Genomic DNA, 22,923 nt, shown 5'->3' with positions numbered 1-22,923 from the left:
ACCAGCAACACATTTTCAGCAAGAGTAGGTCAAGCTTTGTACCTTCTCTAGTCGGTACATCCACATAATGAATCAGAAAATTTTCTTGTACACACTTAACAAAATCCTCTCCATCTAAACCCTTAACACAATGGCAGTTCCATTCTATGTTTGGAAAGTTAAAATCCCCTACCATTACCCACCCTATTATTCTCACAAATAACTTGATTTTTCCTGACAAATCTGCTTCTCAATTTCCCACTAACTGTTGGGGGGTCTATAATACAACCCCAATAAGGTGATCATCCCTTTTCTATTTCTCAGTTCCACCCAAATAACTTCCCAGGATGTATTACCCGGAATATCCTCCCTAATGCTATCTCTTATCAAAAACACCATTCCCCCTCCTCTCTTTCTTAATTTTCTATCCTGTCGCATTTGTATCCTGGAACATTAAGCTGCCAATCCTGTCCATCCCTGAGCCATGTTTCTATGATATCCCAGTCCCATGTTCCTAACCATGCCCTGAGTTCATCTACCTTACCTGTCAGGACTCATGCATTGTAATAAATACTGTTTAATTTATCAGTCCTACCTCTTTCTCTGCTCTGTTCCTACCTGCCCTGACTGTTTGTTGTGCTCCTTTTCTCAACTGTACCAGTCTCAGACTGATCTCTTTCCTCATTATCTTCCTGTTCAGCACCCTCCCCCAACCCCCCCCCTTACTAGTTTAAATCCTCCCAAGCAATTCTAGCAAATCTCCCTGCCAGTATATTAGGCCCTTTCCAATTCAGGTGCAATCTGTCCTTCGAGTACAGGTCACTTCTACCCCAGAAGAGCTTCCAATGATCCAAAAATGTGAATCCTTCTCCCACACACCAGCTCTTCAGCCATGCATTCATTTGCTCTATTCTCCTATTCCTACTCTCACTAGCTCGTAACACCTGGAGTAATCCAGAGGACCTACCTTTAAATTCCTGCCTAACTTTCTATTTTCTTTCCTCAAAATCTTATCCTTTTCCCTTCCTTTGTCATTAGGTCAAATGTGTACAATACCCTCCTGCTGGTCCCACACCCCTTTGAGAATATTCCACACCATCTCCGAGATGTCCTTGATCTTGGCACCAGAGCAGCAACACACCATCCTGATTTTTCGCTGCTGGCCACAGTCTGTCTGTGCCTCCGACTAGGCAGTCCCCTCACATAATTGATCACTTCGAACCTAATGTACCCCTCATTACTTTAGAACCATTCTTGGCACCAGAAACCTGGCTCTCTGTGCTACATCCGCTGAGAGTCTCTCACCCCCATACATTTTCCATACCAGTATACTTGTCTGAGATAGCCACAAGAGACTCCTTCTCTACCCACCTACGTTTCCTAACTTTCCTGGAGGTAGCCCATCTACCTGAGTGTATCTGCAGTTTTCCACCTTCCCCAAACTGCCATTCATCATACCCCTTGGCTCCTATAAATTCCTCATTGCCTCTAATTGCTATTCCAACCAATCCAAGCGATACAACAGGATTCACAACCAAACACATTACCTGCAGACATAATCATCAGTAACATGGAAACTCTCCCTAATCTCCCACAACCGACAGGAAAAGCACATCACTCCACTCAAGGCCATCTTTGCACCTTAACAATCTGCAAATCCAGAAAATATGCTGCATGAGGTATCACATGCAGAACTGAACAAAACTCTCCAAATGTGGAATAATCAGAGCCTCCTATAACTATGCAGGATCTCAGGAATAGAGAATTCGACGTTTCGAGCATAAGCCCTTCATCAGGAATAATGAAGGGCTTATGCTCGAAACGTCGAATTCTCTATTCCTGAGATGCTGCCTAACCTGCTGTGCTTTGACCAGCAACACATTTGCAGCTGTGATCTCCAGCATCTGCAGACCTCATTTTTTACTCCTATAACTATAGCAACAATTCCTCCCCTTTCTGTTCAAGCTTTATGATTCGAATGGCTAGCCTTCTGGTTTTATTTGTGTCTGACTATTACATTTTAGTGATATCTGGTAGGCCACTAGATCACTCTAGACCTTCACTTTTCCTAATTTTTAATATTTAAAAAACATTCTGATCTAACCTACTTTGGTTCAAAATGGATTTCGTTACATTTAACTGCATTGAAATTTATCTGCCACAATTTTGCTCTCATTACTTATGTGTAATTGATTAAATTTCACCTTTGTGGACTGGTTTGTAAACTGACAGACGAGAACAATGAAAATGAGAAGCAGACATGTTTTGAAGTCAGCTAACAATATATTGTCCTAGGCAAAAGATTTCCTTCTGATGTTCGTCACAAATATTTGGAGTTGTTTGCAGATTGATATTTTAAATAATAAAATGAACAATACATCATAAAATAAAAATCCAAAGTGGATTTACGAACATTGACACATCAGGGTGAAGATAAAATCCTTCAAATGGAGATAATTTGACTGAACAATAAAAAAAGAATTCTGCTTGGCAGTGATTGCACCATTAAAGTTGCAATCACAGAGCACTTCTGACAAATACATTCATAGCTGGAGGAACCTGCACTAGTTTTTAGTATGTGTGATTTCTTCAACTTGTCTAAACAGCATGTTTTAACAGTAGAACCAAAATAATTCCTACAACATCATCTTTCTTCAGTTGTTCCATTACTGCATTCAGGTAGAGCAGAAAGATTTTTTTTTATTTTGGTTTGCAACAGGGTAGAAATACCTCAGCACGAAGTTAGTTACATGACAGAAACAATTTATCACTAAGAAATTATGTCACATGGAAGTGGAAAACAACCACTGTAATTCGGAAAAGGAAATCAAATGAATGTGCAGTGGGTGGGATTGTTTGGATAGTTAACAAAAGCAAACAGCCACTGGAAGGCCAATTAAAATTTAGTCATTAATGATTACTGCTGAAGAGAGAAACTGTGCTGTTAAAGATATTGTTCCATGGCACATATTTCACTTACATAACCGCCACAACTCCTAATTTACAGTTGGAAAGATAGTCTATGAAATATCTGTATTGTGGAGACATTTTTTAAGTTGCTTCACCAAAAACCATCTCAAGAGAATTCTGTAAACTCATTACATTGCAAGTTTATGGGAAATTTGTGTTCCAAGAAAGCAATAATAAACAGCTACATTGTTAGTTTTATTTCACATGCTCCATTTTGGCACCACAGCATAGGTTCTCTGAGTTATGAATAGTGTAAAATCATTGTTGTGTGTTAATAATAAGGCACAAACTGTGTTTCAATGATTGTCAGCCAGAGTAGAGCATTCCACCTAGATATAGTACTTCAGAGTTTTGTTATTGGCTCAAAAGTAAATCTTTTTTTCTTGGTTTAACAATTCTACATGAAAGTAAGGATTGGCTGTGGAGAGCAAACAGTGATATAATAACATGTACTCAGCCCAATCATCTTTTGCTAACAATTATTAAGCAAACAGTAGCTGAGATCAGCAAACTGCATGTCATTAAATAATAAGCTGCCTCGGAAATCAGTGCTTTCTTTTTTTAAAAAAATGTATTGATAGGAGACGAGATTAAATATTAACGTGAAAACCCCTCCACCCCTCATCAGCATATAGCTCCACTAGCTAGCACTTCATTTCAGTAAGATGCTTGTTAAACATCATAGCTGATAGAGATACTAAATGTAAGTCTGGTTGAGTGGTCGTCAACCTTCTGAGAAGTTCAGTGAAAAGGGGGATTGGTGGAGTTTTTGGTAACAATGCGCTTGTCGAAAGCTCTGATAGAAATGGACTTGCCAGATTACACTGCTGCCTTAGACCCTGCTTATACAACTCTGGAGTTTGAGAATATGCAAGTGTTAGCCATGGGTAATGGTGAGTTCCAAAGATTTTACTGTCAGACTACAGGGTTTAAAACGGATATGGTGTGTGATTCTCAAAGAAGAGTTTCATTTCACTTCTGCATAAATAGCAAATGCTAAAAACAAATATAAAATCTTTAGAATGTTTGCAACAGAAGCTGTACTTATTTTGTTGTGCCACACAGTCTAGATGATTTTTAAGTAATACACATGTAAAAGGCTGTTTGATATTTTCACAAATATAACAAGGACTGTTTGGAAGTTAATTTGTTTTTGTGTTTTTAAAGCTGAGGAAGTCAAGACAGTCAAAATGCATTATTTGTACATTCAGATGTGATAAAAAATCACGTACAATGTATTTGTCCACTCGTACATTTTAATTAACAATCAATAGTGAGAGTTTTGCAACAAAACCATTATATAATAATTTTTAATTTCTAACATTAATTCTGGGAACTAACTTTTAGAATAGGATAAAAGATTTATTTGAAAGTCATGTTACTTTTTCAAGTATTCTGCAAAAATGAGGTTGCTCCTTATAAAGTTGCTTTCGTTCACACTCATTATATTTCAAAATTACCCTTTTGCTTTCTGGTTAATTTATTATTGCCTCAGAATATGAGTAATTGGAATAGGTGGTGTTCTGCATTTTGTCAAATGAAGTAAAGATTATTTGCAAGAGACACACTGGTTCATTCTGGTTTTGAAATGACAATCCAGCCTCCATTTTAACTACTACCTCACTTAAGAGAGAAAAATCAAACCTCAATGAGGATAATTTTTACAAGTCATTTGAAATAATCTATGCTCTAATGGATCTATAGTGGACCCTACTGACTTTAAATAGTTATTGTAATTACCCTACTGACTTAAAAGCTCCATTGAAAGATGTTTAGAAGGATTTTTCAGTAAATAGAGAAGCCAATTTATGTACAAATGTTTATGGGATCATCTCAGTTGGAAACTGTCCCTGTGTAATCAATTACCAAGATTAGAACACAATCCATTAGAAACTATCAATACTGCATAAATCATCAAGTAATGTTTAGTGATAAAAGCAATCAATGTGAACTGAATTTCATTTTTTTTTTACTGATATTGTTTTCTTAAGTCATTTCTTAAAAACTATGAAATTCTAATTCCCCTCATTGTTTTAAGATACAGCAGTAATTAACAAGATTGTCATTTATGCTTGGTCAATAACCTGTGCAAATCACTTTGACACTAACAGTAAATTACTATTTAAAAATAAACCGAACCCAGGTCCTAAATCTAGGATGAATGCCACCTTTTAAGGTTAAAATAACTTTTGCTGTTATTTTTATTATTTGGGTGCTTCTATATTTTTGGTGGAAGATTTTTTAAAATACCTTTGGATGCAGTCAAATATGCCTTTAAATTCTCACAGATCATTTGATGCCTTTACTTGACTTAAATCTCTTCACCAGGTAGCTCAGTCTAGCTGAAAGCTGTAGGCAAGGTAATGCTACAGACTGCAGCATTTAATGGCTTAAAAGATGTATAAACATTATTTTAAAAAATACATTTTCACCTGCTAATAATATTCAAAATTCTCAACTTATGTAAGGGAATCAATTGAGAAAAGGTTTGAATCCTAAACCTATTCTATTGAATAAAACTAATTAGAGAAATTTGTATAAATCATACTTTTATCCAGGAAAATTTTCAAATGATTTCATTTACTGGATTTAGCAAGCTAGCCCTTTAAGAAAAATATCCCATGTCACATGCCCAAATCTATTCTGTCATTTATTCATTCTACAATAGTTCTTTGCCAATAATGACAGGTAACATATCAAAAGGCTACCCTCCTTCTCATCTTCCCCTTTGTCTCCATAGCTTGACAATAAGACCTTTCCAAATAGAAGTTGATGTATATTGCACTCTGTTTTGTGCATGAAACAATTGTATAACGTAATAAATTTAGCAGTGAATCAAATGTGTCCTATCTTATGTTGGGTTCATTGCTGAATATGTCAGGCCCATTTTAGTGCATACCAGACAGCTACCTAAAACAGGCAGTGGATTCTATTAAATATGTTAATCGGTAATTTGTTGACCATTAAAGAATCCCTGTTTAACACATATTATCCAAACCCCTGCCACTTCTAGTTTCAGAGATATTTAGATTGTTTGATGCATGCCGATGATGATTAAAGTAAAACTGATTGTTTCTGTCTCTGTAAGGCGGGATGAATCTCACACAAATACTTTTCGATGGCTAGCTTGAAAATCTCAAAAATAAAGCAGCAAGTTTTTTTTAGATGTAGGCAAGTTTCTGTTGCAATCACCCAGTCTTGATTACAGTAAAAATTTCAAACTTTTTAAACTTTAAAAAACATATTGGACATATTTATTTTACAAAAGTGTCCACTGCTCATGATGGGATTCGTATTTCCTTAACTTGCTTGGTGTTATAATTTGCATTTCTATAATGGAGTGATGTGCTCCCATTTCACTATGAATGGAAGTTTTACTAGCTAAAGAATGTTCAGATTCCACCTAAATGTTTACTCCATGAAAATGGTTGTGGTGTTTTTGTGGCAAAAAAAGAGAAAATTTAAGCATATAACTTTATATGCAATAATGTGAACCATTCTACTGCTACAAATATCAGAGTAACATTTTGCTACAAATTTCAATCATGGTGTTATTGTGTTTCAATATTTCCTGTCCATGTATTCGCCTAAAGGATTTAGTTATGACTCTTGAACTTTGAAGTAGAATCATAAAGATTTGAAAAGAAAGGCGATAGGTTGCATGTGCAAAAAATAGGGGAACATGCTGATTGATATAAGTTAATCTGACCATAACTGTCACATTGCATATTCCGTCCACTACAAATAAGGCAGTTTAAAAGATTTTTAGCATGCCTCACCTTAAGTATTAGCTGAGTGGCTGGGATACAAGTTTACTGTACCACCCAATCCATGGCATAACAAACAGTTGGATTTCACCAGCACACTGGAGATGAGCTGGGGAGCAAGTAGAAGTCATTAAATGGTTAGATATTACAGGATTGCCTGCCCATTTTCTTCTCATCATTATGCCAATTTACCAGTTCCCTCCAATGGCATCAAATACAGCATTGTGGAGTTTGTAATATATTTGAATATATAACAAAATGACCCCAACACAACACCACCTTAAAGCCATTTTTTAACATTTCTGTGGAATTTGAGAATAAATTAATTGTGTTCACAAACTACCATGCTTTTTCTCTTGATACTTGTTCCAATATGACCTTTCAAAATATGCCCTGTTGCTTTTGAGAACCACAGTTTTATTTTTCATTTCAATTTCTGTTCAGTCCTATGCCTTTGCATTCCGAGCCGAACTAATGACTCAGCAGCCTATCAGCTTTCTGATCATGGGAAACATAAATGCCATACTATACTGTAACTTTCAATTTAAAATGTCTGTTGTCAAAGGGTAAATATTGCAAGTACTGAAAAAGATTAGTTAAATGTTGTTTTTCATTTATGGAATATTCAAGGAAATATAAGAGTAATAGGCATGTGTAGAGAAAAATTCTGACATTGCCCATTTTGAATAATTTTATTCTCTTCCCAATAATTCTGAAATTTTGCACAAAGATACCCATAATTTGATAAAAATGCCTGTCAGAGAAACCATGAAGATTACTTGTTTCAGAAATGGAAATGGTGTGTTGGTGATGTTGGTAATGAAACAAGGGATAATACACATTACTGAAGCAAAGAATAATGCAGTATTCCATGCCCTAACAATATTTCAGGCATACTGGAACACTAATTTTGCTAATGAGCCAAAATGTTGAAACTTTCCTCTTCCTAAGTTGCTTCGTTTTGAAAAGGAAGGAAAGTGTAGTACAAATATTTTGAGTGGAGAAATTGCTCTTGTTGAATCTCCCTTTATTACACATTTGTGTGATATGCAGGTGAGCAGTTTTGTCAATGTGACAATACTCTGGCTTCTGACCCTTTCTCTACAATTTTAAGTTTAATGTCACTTGGAAGGCAGTTAAATCTGATTTTTAATTTCTGCATCTAAAACCCATTAAAGGCAATGGTTAGTAGGATGCAGTTATGCATATTATCCATGCCAATAAATTAACCTACACAACGTAGATTTACTTTGATACAAGAATGTCTTTCATTTGTATGTTATCTAAGCCTATTGTCAGTATTAAAAACCACAAAAAAAATTAAGGTTGGATTTTTGTCAGATAATATGTTTCTCAATGGTTTAATGCAATATTTAATGCATGATAAAAATTATCAGGCTGTAGATATTATGAAGCTTTTCTCCAAGCATTTAAAACACAAAAGGTTTGTCAAGAATTTTCGTGATATCAATTGTGATTTATTTCAGTTAGTCTTAAATATTGTATTTTGAAATAGATTAAAAGTAGCTTTCAAATTGTTGCAAACAATTGGATTATAATTATTTGGATTCCAAATATGTTAGATTTGATTATTATTATATTTATGAGATTTATTTTTGCTAATTTTCAAGTTATTCTGCACTGTCGCTAGATAATTTTTCATTAAGTCTGATGAGAACATGGTAAAAATGTGACTGGAGATATTCTTTGCTATATTATCACCTCCTTGTCTTTCCTCCCACTACCCAAAACCTCGTCCTGTCAATAAAGATTATGCACAATTATATGTGGAAAGGCATTTGCCAATAATATGTAAACTGCAGCATTATAACCCTTAACATACCTCTGAAATTGAACTCTCTGGGTACAAAGTTCCACTCCCTGGAGATGGTAAGGGAGGAAATTGCTTTTTGCCAGCAGGCAAGGGGACTTTTGTAGCCAAGTACTAGCACTCTTGAGGCAGAACATCTTGACAGAGTCTCAGGGACATACTTTGGTATATTACTGACCCCAAGACTTATAGCTGGCTGGTAATTGGATAAAATACCACAATTTCTTCATCAGAGATGGGCCTGAATCAAGTAGGAACATGGGAGGAATGCTTAGGTCAGCATTTTTAACTTTAAGCCAAGCAGAACAACCGTATTTATTGGCACATGTCCGCCATTGATCAGTGGAATCTTTTTCTCATTAAAGTCAGAGGGATGTGGATTCAAGTCCACTCCCAAGACTTGAGCAGATAATCTAGCCTGGTACTGCACTAGTCTGAAGCCTCAGAGTGGCTGCTCTCAGGTGTCGGGTTTAGCCCTGGCACTGTCTTCCCTTTCAGCTGGGAATCAAAGTTTCGGTGGCACTGAAGATCAGAGGGGAAGTTCACGTGTCATCCCAGCCAATGTTCTTCACTCAACCAACCAAAGCAAATCAAATCACCTGATAATTATCTCATGTATGACTTACAGTCTGCAAGATGGTTGTCACAGTTGGAATATCACAGCTGTTACACCCACAGAAGCCAAGTTGTTACAGTTCAAGATGGGATTACAAATTGTTAAGCTCCCTAGTAAGAGGGATGAATTGGCTCCCTTTCTTTATTCAACCCAAAACCTTGGTTACAGCAGGGATAATTTTAAAAGTATTCTTTCCCTTGTGGCTGGTTTTCTTTGACATCCAAATGAACAAATATTTTAAAAGGAGTCACTTTAACCAGGTTTCTTTAATTAACAAAGAGCCAGTTTATTAATTACTAAACATGAGAAGAACTCATAATGCAACACATATACATTCAAAATAGATACAAGGTGAGTCCAAAAAATTAAAAACAAACACAAACGCAAACAGATCAGTCTTGAAATGGTCACAAACAGCAGATTCTTGGAAGGGAAAAATCATAAATGTGTCCATAGTTTGGTACATGAACCATAAGGAATAGTTTGCTGTTAGGCAGGAAGTCATCAGCCTCTCATTATCTTTACAGTCACAAGAGATCACAGTCCATTTGATTCTACACCTCTTTCCCCCTTGACAAATGTTTTGAAGTTCCCTTTGCATCCACAGGTTTAATTTGCATAAGTGACATTCAGAGGATGTCTCTCTCTCTCTTTCTCCCTGTCCAGACAGTCACTTAACTTGCATAGAACAACCATTTTTGACAATATCAGTCATCTTTTAAAAGCCCATTTTGGAATTATAATTTTAAAATGTCTACTATACTTTGGGGCTCCTGATGCATGGTCATGAAAACATCATAGAATTTCATTGGCAGCAAAACATTGGAGGGTAATCAACTTTTTTCAGTGATTTACTACTTATCAGAAAATGATTTGATTTGATTAAGTGAATATATCCCGTCACATCTTGAGATCATTACAGTCTTAGTTCACACATGGACAAAAAAAGCTAAACTCGAGAAGTGGAGCAACTGCCCTTGACTACTCACAAAAGCAGTGTCAATAGGAATCAAGGGGAAATCTCTTAGCTGTTTAGTCATACCTGGTTGTCATTGTTGGAGGTCAATTATCTCACTTCTAGGACACCGCTGTAGGACATGATGGATGAGCCCTCAGCTATTCAAACACATTGGCATGGAGCAGGAAGGCAAAGGTTCATGGCTCTGATTTTTCATAAGGTTCATTCTTTGAATTAGTCAGGTTGAATTGAGTGAACTCAGTAAACTCACTTCAGGTCCAGTCAGTCAAACTGGACTGCACTTACAACTCAGAATATTTAACTTGGAAAAATAAAGATCTAAAACTTAAAGTTATTATTAACAATTCTGGTAAATAGATTTGCAAAGTATTTTTTTCTGCCATTTTAGTAGTTTTTTGTAATTTAAAATAATGGAGTTAAAATAGAATAGGATTAAATTTTCTTTGTATTGTGGACAATAATGAAAAGGTCAAGGAATTATTGTCAGGATATGAAAGCAAAGCAGAACTTCTATGTTGAGAAAAGATTTGAGTAGTTCCCCTAATGCTTTAAATAGGAACTTGCGATTCATACCATTGAGCAGAAACTACCTTATTTATGTCCACTTGTATACCATTGTTAGCCCAACTAGCCTTACTTCTACACAACTTCCAATTCCCTTCTCATTTGCTCGGAAACTAGGTGGCACAAATTCCTGACACAAAGTCAGCAATTACTTGGCAGCAGCAACCACTTTCATGGTCCTGTAAACCTCACTGTACAGGCAAGGAGGTGGACATTTTGCTAGGGCTAGGCCAATATCAAACCTACAGCATGTACTAGCAGCTTGCACAGGAAACATAGTGCATGTGCTTCAAGCAAATATTCATATCTGCTTTCTGAGTTGAAGTGGGACCACAGTCAGTCAGGAGGTACCTTCACACCCAGTCAAGGAACTCATCCAATTCCAGTCTGGGCTGGCCATGATCAGTCTAGCACTTGGTCTTCCCCAAGTCCAGTAATCTGTGACCTTGTAGTCCATGTATTGTGCCACAATTATCCTGGGAATTGGGTCATAATGGTGAGGGAGTTTATTGGAGGCCTGTGAAAACAGGAGGCTCATCTGGGGTTGAGATAAATGGACTGTATAACAAAGGGAACAAAACAGTGAAAGGGGCAATTTGAGATAACTTAGTGGGAGTATAACAGGGAACTGGAAATTTTTATTTTTATCTAAGCTTGTTGATTGCAGCCAGTGTGATCTATACTTCTCAGAATATTTTGCTAATAAAGTTTTATGGCAATGTAGAAATTAGATTACTTAGTGTGGAAACAGGCCCTTCGGCCCAACAAGTCCACACTGACGCGCCAAACGCAACCCACCCAGACCCATTCCCCTATATTTACCCCTTCACCTACCACTACAGGCAATTTAGCATGGCCGATCCACCTAACCTGCACATTTTTGGATTGTGGGAGGAAACCGGACCACCCGTGGGAAACCCATGCAGACATGGGGAGAATGTGCAAACTCCACACAGAGAGTCGCCTGAGGCGGGAATTGAACCCGGGTCTGTGACGCTGTGAGGCAGCAGTGCTAACCACTGAGCCACCGTGCCACCCCAAAATAAATATAAAAAGACATTTAAAAATTGAGAACTTTAAACTTCTTAAAACATGTTTTTAAAGATATTGATATGCTTTTAGAGATATTTATAAAAACATCTGTAAAACAAAATAATATTTTAAAGCAATATTTTAAACTCATTTTAGGCATTTCTGAATTATACTTATAACTATATGTTGATGCTTTACACTGTAACCCATTGTAAAGAAGGACCTGTTTCTGCAATAAGGATTTTCTGTTAAAATTAGAAGCTTCATTTGACATAAAATTTTAGAAACTCATTGTCAGCCTACATAGTTGCTACAATTTTCTTAATGAGTAATACACAGGTTTTGCGTAATATTCAGTATTTATACTTGTGCCCATTTATTTGTATAGTATTTAGGCCACGTGTCATTGCCCTGTACACTATTTGAGTCTGTAGGTTCAGAGTGTATTGCAAACAGAATGCCTTAACTCTTTCCAAACAAACTAACAAAAAAACTAAGCATATGCTTTATGCTGGAAACACTCAGCAGGATTTGGCAGAATCTGTGGAAAAAGAAAAATCTTAAATTTGAGCTCAGTTGGTCTCTTCCTTGGAGCTAAAGCAAGGCAGAAATATGATGGGTTTACGCCACTGAAGGAAGTGAGAGGTGAGGAAGTAGAAAAAGGAAAGATTTGCGATAGGGCAGAAGGCAGGAGAGATGAAATGACAAAGTTGTCATGTAACGAAAGGTAATGATCAGAGGTAAAAGCACTGACTACAGATGCTGGAAACCAGATTCTGGATTAGTGGTGCTGGAAAAGCACAGCAGTTCAGACAGCATCCGAGGAGCAATAAAATCGACGTTTCGGGCAAAAGCTTGACGGGTGGAGAGATAAATGAGAGGAGGGTGGGGGTGGGGAGAAAGTAGCATAGAGTACAATAGGTGAGTGGGGGTGGGGATGAAGATGATAGGTCAGAGAGGAGGGTGGGGGAAGGTAGAAAAGAATACAATGGGTGGATGGGGTGGGATGAAGGTGATAGGTCAGAGAGCAGGGTGGAGTGGATAGGTGGAAAAGAAGATAGGCAGGTAGGACAGTGCTGAGCTGGAAGTTTGGAACTGGGGTGAGGTGGGGGAAGGGGAAATGAGGAAACTGTTGAAGTCCACATTGATGCCCTGGGGTTGAAGTGTTCCGAGGCGGAAGATGAGGCATTCTTCCTCCAGGCGTCGGGTAGTAGGGAGCGGCGGTGAAGGAGGCCCAGGACCTCCATGTCCTTGGCAGAGTGGGAGGGGGAGTTAAAATGTTGGGCCACAGGGTGGTGTGGTTGATTGGTGCGGGTGTCCCAGAGATGTTGATCTTAGTAAAGAGACAAAACACTTACCCTGTCTGAATGTGAAAAGCAGGATCATGAACTCTTCTGATCAAAAGTAAAAACATGAAAAACAACGTTTAGGTAGGTATATGACAAAAATCATACCGGAAGTCAGATTTTGTGGTTTGAAATGGTGCTGCACAATTTAGCATGAATCAAAATGAGAAAGACCCCAGTGTCACATTCTCGGTCAAAAATTTGGAATGGGAGTCAAAAAGCAAAGCAGGGTGAAAAATGACCACATTCTACAAAATATGGAATGAACTGGTCGGAATTGACAGACAGAAGTACCTGGTGCCCCTCCAACTATGAGAAAATAAGAGGTAGCCATCCACGTATACTATTAAGACTATTTGTTTCTAAGATAATATAACAACAGTATTTCTGCTCAAGTACAAGCCCACAATGAAGCAAGCTGCCAAAGGAAATCGTCACTGCCCCAACACTCAAAATCTTTAAGACCCATCTTTAGATTATTTCCATTTCATAGTTGTCACTCTGTGGAGGTTATGGCATAGTTGTAATATCATTGGACTAGCAATCCGGAGTCCCAAACTAATGTTTTGGGGACATGGATTTAATCCAACCATTGCAGATAATGACGTTAAGAGTTCTTGCCTTATGATGACCATATAATAATTGTCATTAAGACTGGGAAAGCAGCCTAAATAATCAAAGACACCTCCCTCCCTGGTTATATTCTCTTCCATCAGACAGAAGATACAAAAGTTTGAAAGCATGTTCCAGCAAATTTAAGAACAGCTTCTTCCCTGCTGTAATCAGATTTACAGATGAATCTCTCATATACTAGAGCTGATCTTTCTCTGAAGCTGTAACATTATATTCCACATTCTGTTCTATTACCCTGATTTACTTATGTAAGGTATGATCTGTCTGCTTAGCATGCAAAACAATACTTTTCACTGCATCTGGTACATATGACAATAATAAATCAAATCAAAATGAAGCCTCATGGCATCACGATTGACATATGCAAGGAAATCACCTGCAAGTAACCATGTCAATTTCCCTCAGCTGATGAATCAGTACTTTTCCATGCTGATCACTACTCGAATGAAGTTCTGAGCTTGACAAGGATGTCAGATGTACTCAAGGTGGGGACCTGAATGTCCATAGTGAAGAGTGCCTGTGTGGCACCACTGCAAACCAAGCTGGTTGAGTGAAAAAGGACATAATTGTTACACTGCATTTGCTGCAGGTAGTGGGGGCACCAACCAGAATGAAAAGCTTACTTGAAAATCTCCATCTTCACCAATCGCCAATTCATCTGTTCGTGAAAATGTTTGTAGGAGGAGCCACTGTACAGTCATTGTGGAGACAATGTCCTGACTTTACACTAAAGATACCTTCCATCATGTTATGGGGTGCTACCACACCACTAAACTGGACGGAATTCAAACCAATATAATGTCAAAACTGGGCATCCATGGAGTGCTGTGACCACCTGCAAAGATCCCCAGCATCACTGATGCTAATCTTTGAACAATTTGATTCACTTGATGTGATAACAGGAAATGGCTGAAGATACTAAATACAATAAAGGCGATGGCCCCGATAATATTCTATAATAGTCCTGAAGGCATAGGAACATAGGACAGGAAGGAGTGTGTAATTCAGTTTGTTGAGCCTGCCACGTCATCAATACAATCTTGGCTGATTGAAAACTTCAATGCCTTTTACCCAACCATTCCCACAATCTTGTACACAATTGGTAAACAAAAATCTATCACTCCCTACCTTAAGCTTCCACAGCTCTCTGAGATAGATAATTCCAAAGGTTCACAACCCTCCAAGTAAAAATAAATCCTCTTTGTCTAGGAGAGTTTTTTGAAGATGTAACAAAGAAGATTGATGAGGGCAGAGGAATTGACATGATCAATATGGACTTCAGTGAGGCATTCAACAAGGTTCCTCACAGTAGACTGGTTAGCAATGTTAGATCACACAGAATAGGGAGAGTCATTTGGATACAGAACTGGCTCAAAGGTAGAAAGCGGATAGTAGTGGAGGGTTCCTTTTCAGACTGGATGCCTGTGACCAGTAGTGTACCACAAGGATTGGTTCTGGGACCACTGATTTTCGTTATTTATATAAATGATTTGGATGTAAATATAGGAGGTATGGTTAGTAAGTTTGCAGATGACACCAAAATTGCAGGTGAAGGGGACAGCAAAGAAGGTTACCTCAGAGTACAATGGGATCTTGATCAGATGGGCCAAAGGTCTGAGGAATGGCAGATGAAGTTTAATTTAGATAAATGTGAGGTGCTGCATTTTGGAAAGGCAAATCAGGGCAGGACTCATACACTTAATGGTAAGGTCATGGGGAGTGTTTCTGAGCAATCATGGTTGTTCAGAAAAGATTTACAAGGATGTTGCCAAGATTGGAGAGTTTGAGCTGTAGGGAGAGGCTAAATAGGACTAGGGCTTTTTTTTCCCTGGAGTGTCAGAGCCTGAGGGGTGACCTTAGAGAGAATTATAAAATCATGTGAGGCACAGATAGGGTAAATAGACAAGGTCTTTTCCCTAGGGTGGGGGAGTCCAAAACCCAAGGGCACTGGGTTAAGGTGAGAATGGAAAGATTTAAAAATGACTTAAGGGACAAGTTTTTCACAAAGATGGTGCATATATGGAATGAACTGCCAGAGGAAGTGGTACAATTACAACATTTAAAAGGCATCTGGACGGGTCTATGAATAGGAAGGGTTTAGATGGATATGGGCTAAGTGCTGGCAAATGGGACTAGATTGGGTTAGGATATCTGGTCGGCATGGACGAGTCGAGCCAAAGGGTCTATTTCCATGCTGTATATCTCTATAGCTCTATGATACTAGGATATAAGGGACATCCCCTTTACTTTTAAATTATACTCCCAGGTATTAGACTCCAATCGGGTGAAACATTTTATTTACATCCACTCTGTCTTTCCCTTTTAGTATTTTGTCAGTTTGAATGATGTCATCTCGCATACTTCAAAACTCTAGAGAATTTAAGCTGAGTTTGTTCAATCTATCCTCACAGGAAGGCCCTGCCATCCCAAGAATTAGTCTGATGAACCTCTGTTGCACTCCATGTATGGCAATAATGTCTTTCCTGAGAAAAGGAGACCTAAACTGCACACATTGCTACAGGTGTAGTCTAACTAAATCCCTATAAAATTAAATCAAACTCTCACCACTCCTGTACTCAAATCCTCTTGCAATAAAAACTAACATTTTATTATCCTTATCTACCGTGCTGCCCGTAACAATCTGTATTTCTGTAACTCATACTAAAGTAGATAACCTCACATTTATCGACATTATATTCCATTAACCATTCATTAAGCCTGTCCAAATCATCCTGAAGCTGCTTTGCTTTTTCTTCATAATACACATTTCAACTTAGCTTTGCATCATCCAAAATTTTGAAAACATTATATTTAACCCCAACTGCGAATCACTAGTAGGTATTGTGAACAACTGGTGTCCAAGTACTGATCCTTGTGATATTCCACTAGTTAAAACCTGCCAACATGAGAATGACCAATCAATTCTGACCCTAGATAACAGACAGAGAACAATTATTAATTAGTGTCAGTAGGTTGTATCCCATAATTTTTCTAACCAGCTCCCTGTGGGGATTATAAAGGTAATCTGAAAATCTAAGTATAATATGTCCAATGGCTCTCCTTTGATCAATTTTGTTTGTAGCTTCTTCAAAAAGCTCTAATAAAGTCATCAAACACAATTTCCCATTTGCAAAACTATGTTAACTATACCCAATCAGATCATTATCAATCAGGTGTCCATCTATCCCATCCTTTCCAATAGATTCTAACATTTTTCTTAATACAGAAGTAAGGCTAACAGGTCTATAGTTGCCTGTTTTCTCCCTTGCTCCCTCCCTAAATAGCGAGGTGATATTTGCTCCCTTCCAATTTACAGAAATCATTCTAGAATCTCAAGAACTTTGGAAGATAAACACAAATGAATCAACTATTGCTATAGCCACCTTCTTCAATGGTACGTAGTTCTAGGACTAGTCATGTCCTTAATCAGGCCGTTTCAGTGCAGTTACAATACTGGCATCTATCCAGCAATCTGGAAAATTCCTCAGTTATGTCCTGCTGCAGAAAACAGGACAAATCCAACCCATCAAATTACTGCTCCATTGACAGTGCCATCAAGCAGCATTTACAAATTAATAAACAGCTCATTGTTGCTCAATTTGAGTTCTATAAGGGCCGTTCAGATCTTAACCACTTTATAGTCTTGATTCAAATGTAGACAAAAGAGTTAAACTCCCAGGATGGGGTCAGAGTGACTGCTTTTGATATCAAGATACCCTTGAACTGCAGTCAATAGGAATCAGGAGGAAATCTCTTTTTTTTGAAGTTATATGGAGCACAAAAGAAAATAGTTGTGATTATTGGAGTTCAATTATCTTAGCCCAAGGTATCCAAGGTAACCTAGCTTAAACATCTTCAGCTATTTCAGCAATTATCTTCCTTCCATCATAAAGTCAGAATTGGGCTTGTTCACCGATGATTGTAGAATTTTCAGCACCAACAACCAAAATAATCTTCCTTTGTATTTTGGAATGATTCCAACTCCATGTCATCAATCATTTCTGCACATATTACACATTTGTAAGTCTTTGGACAGAATGTTGTGTTATGTCTCATTGCGAGTATGCCTTTAAGAGACATTCTTATAATATCATCACTATCTCATAGCTGTGACCTGAATGTATGAAGGTCTCATTCTGCATCTTCCCTTGGATCACTTGAAATATGACTCAACGCTTAATGCTATATACCTGAGGAATGCAATTTTTGTACATAATAATAGTTACTTGTAATAAGGATTTACTGGATTCTTCAATACCATGATACAACGCTTGGTTTCTTCTATTATGACGCATAGTATAAGAATCGCTAAAGACAAACTCAAACCACAGGGTTTGAATTCACCCTTCAATGACTAGCCTTATTTAACTGTGATAGATACCGTGTGCAAGTTTCAGGGCCCCAAGACCAAATAACAAGAACACGTGGCCATTGTGTTCTGGAAACTAGACACCCATCATTGAATTAATAAACCCATACAGTACAGCTCCATGCTCCTAAAATATGTGTCCTAAAGATATGCCCCTTCTCTATTTCAGAACAGCATTCCAAATACATCAGTGCAACATTTTTCCAATCTTCCACTGCAGACATCCTGTGGCCCCTCTATAGGAGGTTGCCATCTTAATTCAAGAGTGGTTTTATGGTTAGACACATGACCCATTAGGAGATTACCAGCATTGTGTTAACCCTGTTTCCAAGACCATAGAATCATAGAATTTTACAATACAGAAGGAGGCCATTCAACTCACTGTGTCTGTACCACACCTGAAACAGCTACCCAACTAATCCCATTCTCTAGCCCTGTCTCTGTGCTCTCTAAACTCATCACTTTCAAACAGTGCCCAGAACTGAACACAATACTCCAAATGATTTTTAGAGGTGTAGCATCTCTTGCTTGCTTTTATGCTTTATGCCTCTATTATAAACTGAAGGATCCCATACATCTTCTTAACAAGTGTTTTAACTTGCCTGGTCATCTTCAGATAATCATGCACATGAACTCTAAAGTTCCCTTTGTTCTTGTATTTCTCTTAAAGTTGTACCCTTGACCTTGTATTGTCTTTCCATGTTTCTTTTGCCAAAATGCATTTCCTCCCATTTCTCTGAATCCAATTTCATCTGCCAGGTGCCTGCTGATTTGGCCAACTTGTCAATGTCCCTCTGAACTTGGTCATCATCATCTTCACAATTCACTATTCTTCCTAGCTTAATACCGTCTGCAAATTTATAGATTTTCCATCAACATCTATTTCCAAATCAGTTATATAAATCATAAAATGCAAGCGTCCCAACACTGATCCCTGGGAACAATACTTTCAACTAGTCTCCAATCTCAATAATACACATCTATGACTACCTTAAAAGAACTCAATCAAATTTGTCAGGCATGATCTATTCTTGACTATCCAGTATTAACTTATTTTTCACTCAGTATGTATTTACTTTATTCCACATTATGGCCTCCATCAGTTTCTCCATTATTGACATCAAGCTGAAAGGTCTGTAGTTTCCTGGGTTAACCTTTACTCCTTTCTTAAATAATGGTGTCACAGTTGCAATCCTCAAGTCCCGAAGGGCAATTCCTATAGGCAGTTCAGTGAAGCCTATAAATTTTTTGTCAGCAGCTCTGCAATTTGCTCCTTTACCTCTCTTAGCAATCTAGAATGCAGTGCATTTGGACTTGGCAGCTGCTCTACCTGAAATGCTGCCAACCTATTTAGCATCTCTTCTTTATCTATCACTATACTATTCAGGTGCTCATCCCCTACATTTTCAACTCGACCATTGTCACCATCTTTTAGTTTGGTAAAGACAGAAGCAAAGAATTCAATGAGTACTTCTGCCATAACTTTTGCTTCAGTGAGCAGCTTACTGTGCTAGTTTCTTAAGGGTCCCATTCTATCCTTAACTAATCTTTTGCAAGAATGTATTCAAAGAACATTTGCTATTTGACTTAGCACAGCCTGTCATCCTTTCCTCATGTTTTCTCTTAGCCTTCCTTATTCTAGCCTTGGTCTCCCTCTTGCATTTGAGATACTCCTCCTGATTTTTATTACTATCATTATTCTGTTATGCATCATATGCTTCCTTTAGCTTCCTTACTTTCTCATCACTTTGCCTAGTCATCCAGGTTAGGATGCTCCGTAGTTATTTCTCATATGATCTCCTTCTAACTTTTCCATTATTTCATTTTGCCCAAGTCTGTACTTTTCTAACCAGTTGTAGCAGGCTGACTGAGTTGTCATTGTGAGGTGTATTCTTCTCTTCCTCTTTTAGCATTAAAATGCAATCTAAAGACAAACTTTTGTTGGTTGAACCAGATTTGTTTATCTTAAGGCAAAATATTTACCAATGAGAGGAATATATGTTCTGTGGAATTTTATATTACATCTGGCTATTGAGTTATTGAGTATAGCACTGAATCCCCAAAGTAAAACAGCGTTCCATGTTAAATACTGCTATTCTTCATCTTAATTAGCACAAAAAAGAATCACTATCACTTTTAGATTCGAAACATTCCTCAGGAATGTTTTAAAAAATATAACTGCAACTAGAAACAACTGAAAGTAAAACTGCAAACCTCCTAGTATATATTACTGGCCTGGTGGATAAAAATGGATTCTTCATCAGGGAGAAAGAGGAGCTAGAGAAAGGGAAGATGAACAAAATTAGCTGAAAAATTTGGTTGAACAGTTATCTTAAACTAAAACAAATTTCTTTTATCAAAGCTATTTTGCTCTTGAAAATATTTAAATTATTCTATGATTGTCACTCCACAAAATTACTTTATACAATCCTCACATTCAAAAGAATATTTATTTAATTGTAATTAAATTGCATGCAAAATGTTGAACAGTTTTAGATTATAATTTCCCACATTTTCTTGATAATTTACATTTGGTTCCAAACTAATTTCATAATATGTAATGTAAAATGTATGTTTGTAGTTATCTATGTCTGACCAGCTTTCACTCTGATTAATTTTAGAATGGAATATAAGAGATTTTAAAGTCTTTGAAATTAGCATTGTATGAGATAATGAAACAGGGAATTGTCTAACAAGAAATTTGACAGTTGAAATGGCAAGCCCACTTGCAGACGAATTACAAACTAACCTCTATATTTTGCAAATGTAGAAGAGAAAGATGCTTTTCACTGAAGTACATAATTAGCTGCAATGAATAGGCAGTGATTCAGAAAGAAAGTCACTGAATGTGTTAACCTTTTAATGTGGTTAATGTAGTTAACATGACAGATAAGTCAATAAGAATCTAGTGGCAGGTGTTAGTTTTGTACCTCTCAGCCTAATTAGAATTAGGTTCAAGGAGATTTTCTTTTTCTCTTAACAGCTTTTATTTGAGCTTATATTTGGACAGGGTTACTTCACTACTTTTCAGTACTTTTCACAATGTTGCATACCCTCCATTAGTGATAACAAGTTTTATTTACCAGGCTACAAATTGCACTGGATTTCATTGCAGGCTTTATCTTAAATTTCTGCCTGTTTTATACACAAGTGAAACCAGATGGATGGCAGGTGGTTCAAGCATCCCAAAATACATACAAATGTAAGAAATAGGATAGGTAGATGGTAAAGATGAGAAAGAAGCTCAATAGATTATAATGGATGAAGCAAACCAAATAGCCCATATTAATTCATTCATAGTGGGGCATATGGTAATCCTGATGAATTGATGAATTAGTGTAATGTTTTTAAATTCATGCAATGGTTCTATGTTCAGTTCACTACCTAGATGTCTATTCCTAACATTGAACACTGACTGCACGAAGGGAAATAATCGTTATCAGTCTTGAAGTTATCTTTTCCTAGAAAAAACCTTTCTTCTTTTCCAACTTCTACAACTGAATTGAATATTCTGGACTTCTTCTTCTGTGATGTTAATTATCTTCTATACTGTAAACCAATTCCTCTTAGAGATTCCATTTCCAGCCTGAAATACCTAAGTCATTTAAAATTTCCTTAATGTGTTAATAACTAAACTCTATCTGGTAATAGAGTTTAGTTTTCATGTCGTTTATTCTTCATTGGTTTCTATCATGTGAATGTCATGGTGACCTAAAATTGAAAGTACTTTTCCAATGATAGTTGACCAGAATATTGTGTGTTTTGTTCACAACTTCTGCTAATGTAGTCTCTACCTTCTGTATTCGGTTCAGCGTTCAATGGTATTCTTTCTACTGGTTTTGAATTATAGTCTGCACATTTCTGCACTAAATTTTATCTGCCAAGAATACTTTTCTTTCCAACTTTGAACAGCTTTGTCTAGTTTCTCCCAGTTTGGTCTGATCATCAAATCCAATTAAATGGCATTGAGGTTCTGAATATAGTCCTCAACTGTAATGTCAATTAGACACAGTAAATACTTGAGGAACCCAATTAATACTTGCCTACACTGTTTCAGAACTCTTCTAATGAGCATTCATTGTTTCTCATCCTATAACAAATTTAGGAACATGTGAACTGTTAAAATTCCAGCCTAAACCGTCAAACTTACATTTCAATCTGGCAGTAACTAATACTTTTTTTTTAAATAGATAAAGATCCCAGGAATAACTGTAAGAAATAAAAATGCATGATTCTATGGTTTCGAACAAACAAAAATAAATTTTACTTTGCCATGTTATAAAAGTAAAACAAAATGTTAAAGTTATGTTGGATTGCCTACATCACATGGATGGAAACAGTTCAAGAAGGCAGCCTAAGGGTTGTTAAGAAGGCATACGGTGTGTTAGCTTGTATTGGTAGAGGGATTGAGTTTCAGAGCCATGAGGTCATGCTGCAGCTGTACAAAACTCTGTTGCAGCTGCACTTGGAATTTGCATAAAGTTCTGTTTACCGCATTTTAGTAAGGATGTGGAAGCTCTGGAAAGGGTTCAGAGGAGATTTACTAGGATGTTGCCTATTATTATGAGGAAAGGCTGAGGGTCTGAGGCTGTTTTCATCAGAGAGAAGTTTGAGAAGTGACTTAATTGAGACATATTAGATAATCAGAGGGTTTGAGAGGGTGGACAGTGAGAACCTTTTTCCTTGGATAGTGATGGCTAGCACAAGGGGACATAGCTATAAATTGAGGGGTGAAAAATATAGGACAGATGTCAGAGGTCATTTCTTTACTCAGAGAGTAGTAGGGGCATGGAACGCACTGCCTACAACAGTGGTAGACTTGCCAAATTTATGGGCA

The 22,923-nt window shown here is 37.3% G+C and overlaps 1 protein-coding gene across 2 annotated transcripts in view; it reads left to right on the top strand.

The window, feature by feature from the left end:
* The first annotated feature begins 3,727 nt into the window (after positions 1 to 3,727).
* The window catches only part of hnf4a (hepatocyte nuclear factor 4, alpha), a 63,933-nt gene continuing 44,737 nt past the window's right edge, over positions 3,728 to 22,923 (top strand). For both annotated transcript variants that reach the window (XM_060836025.1, XM_060836024.1), the window contains exon 1: positions 3,728 to 3,842. In XM_060836025.1, the coding sequence (XP_060692008.1) occupies positions 3,728 to 3,842 (115 nt within the window). The remainder of the gene's footprint in view (positions 3,843 to 22,923) is intronic.

The sequence above is a fragment of the Hemiscyllium ocellatum genome, chromosome 15 (assembly GCF_020745735.1).
Source record: "Hemiscyllium ocellatum isolate sHemOce1 chromosome 15, sHemOce1.pat.X.cur, whole genome shotgun sequence".
Classification (NCBI taxonomy): Eukaryota; Metazoa; Chordata; class Chondrichthyes; order Orectolobiformes; family Hemiscylliidae; genus Hemiscyllium; species Hemiscyllium ocellatum.
The sequence above is the reverse complement of the archived record's forward strand: the minus strand, read 5'-3'. Positions and strand labels throughout refer to the sequence as shown.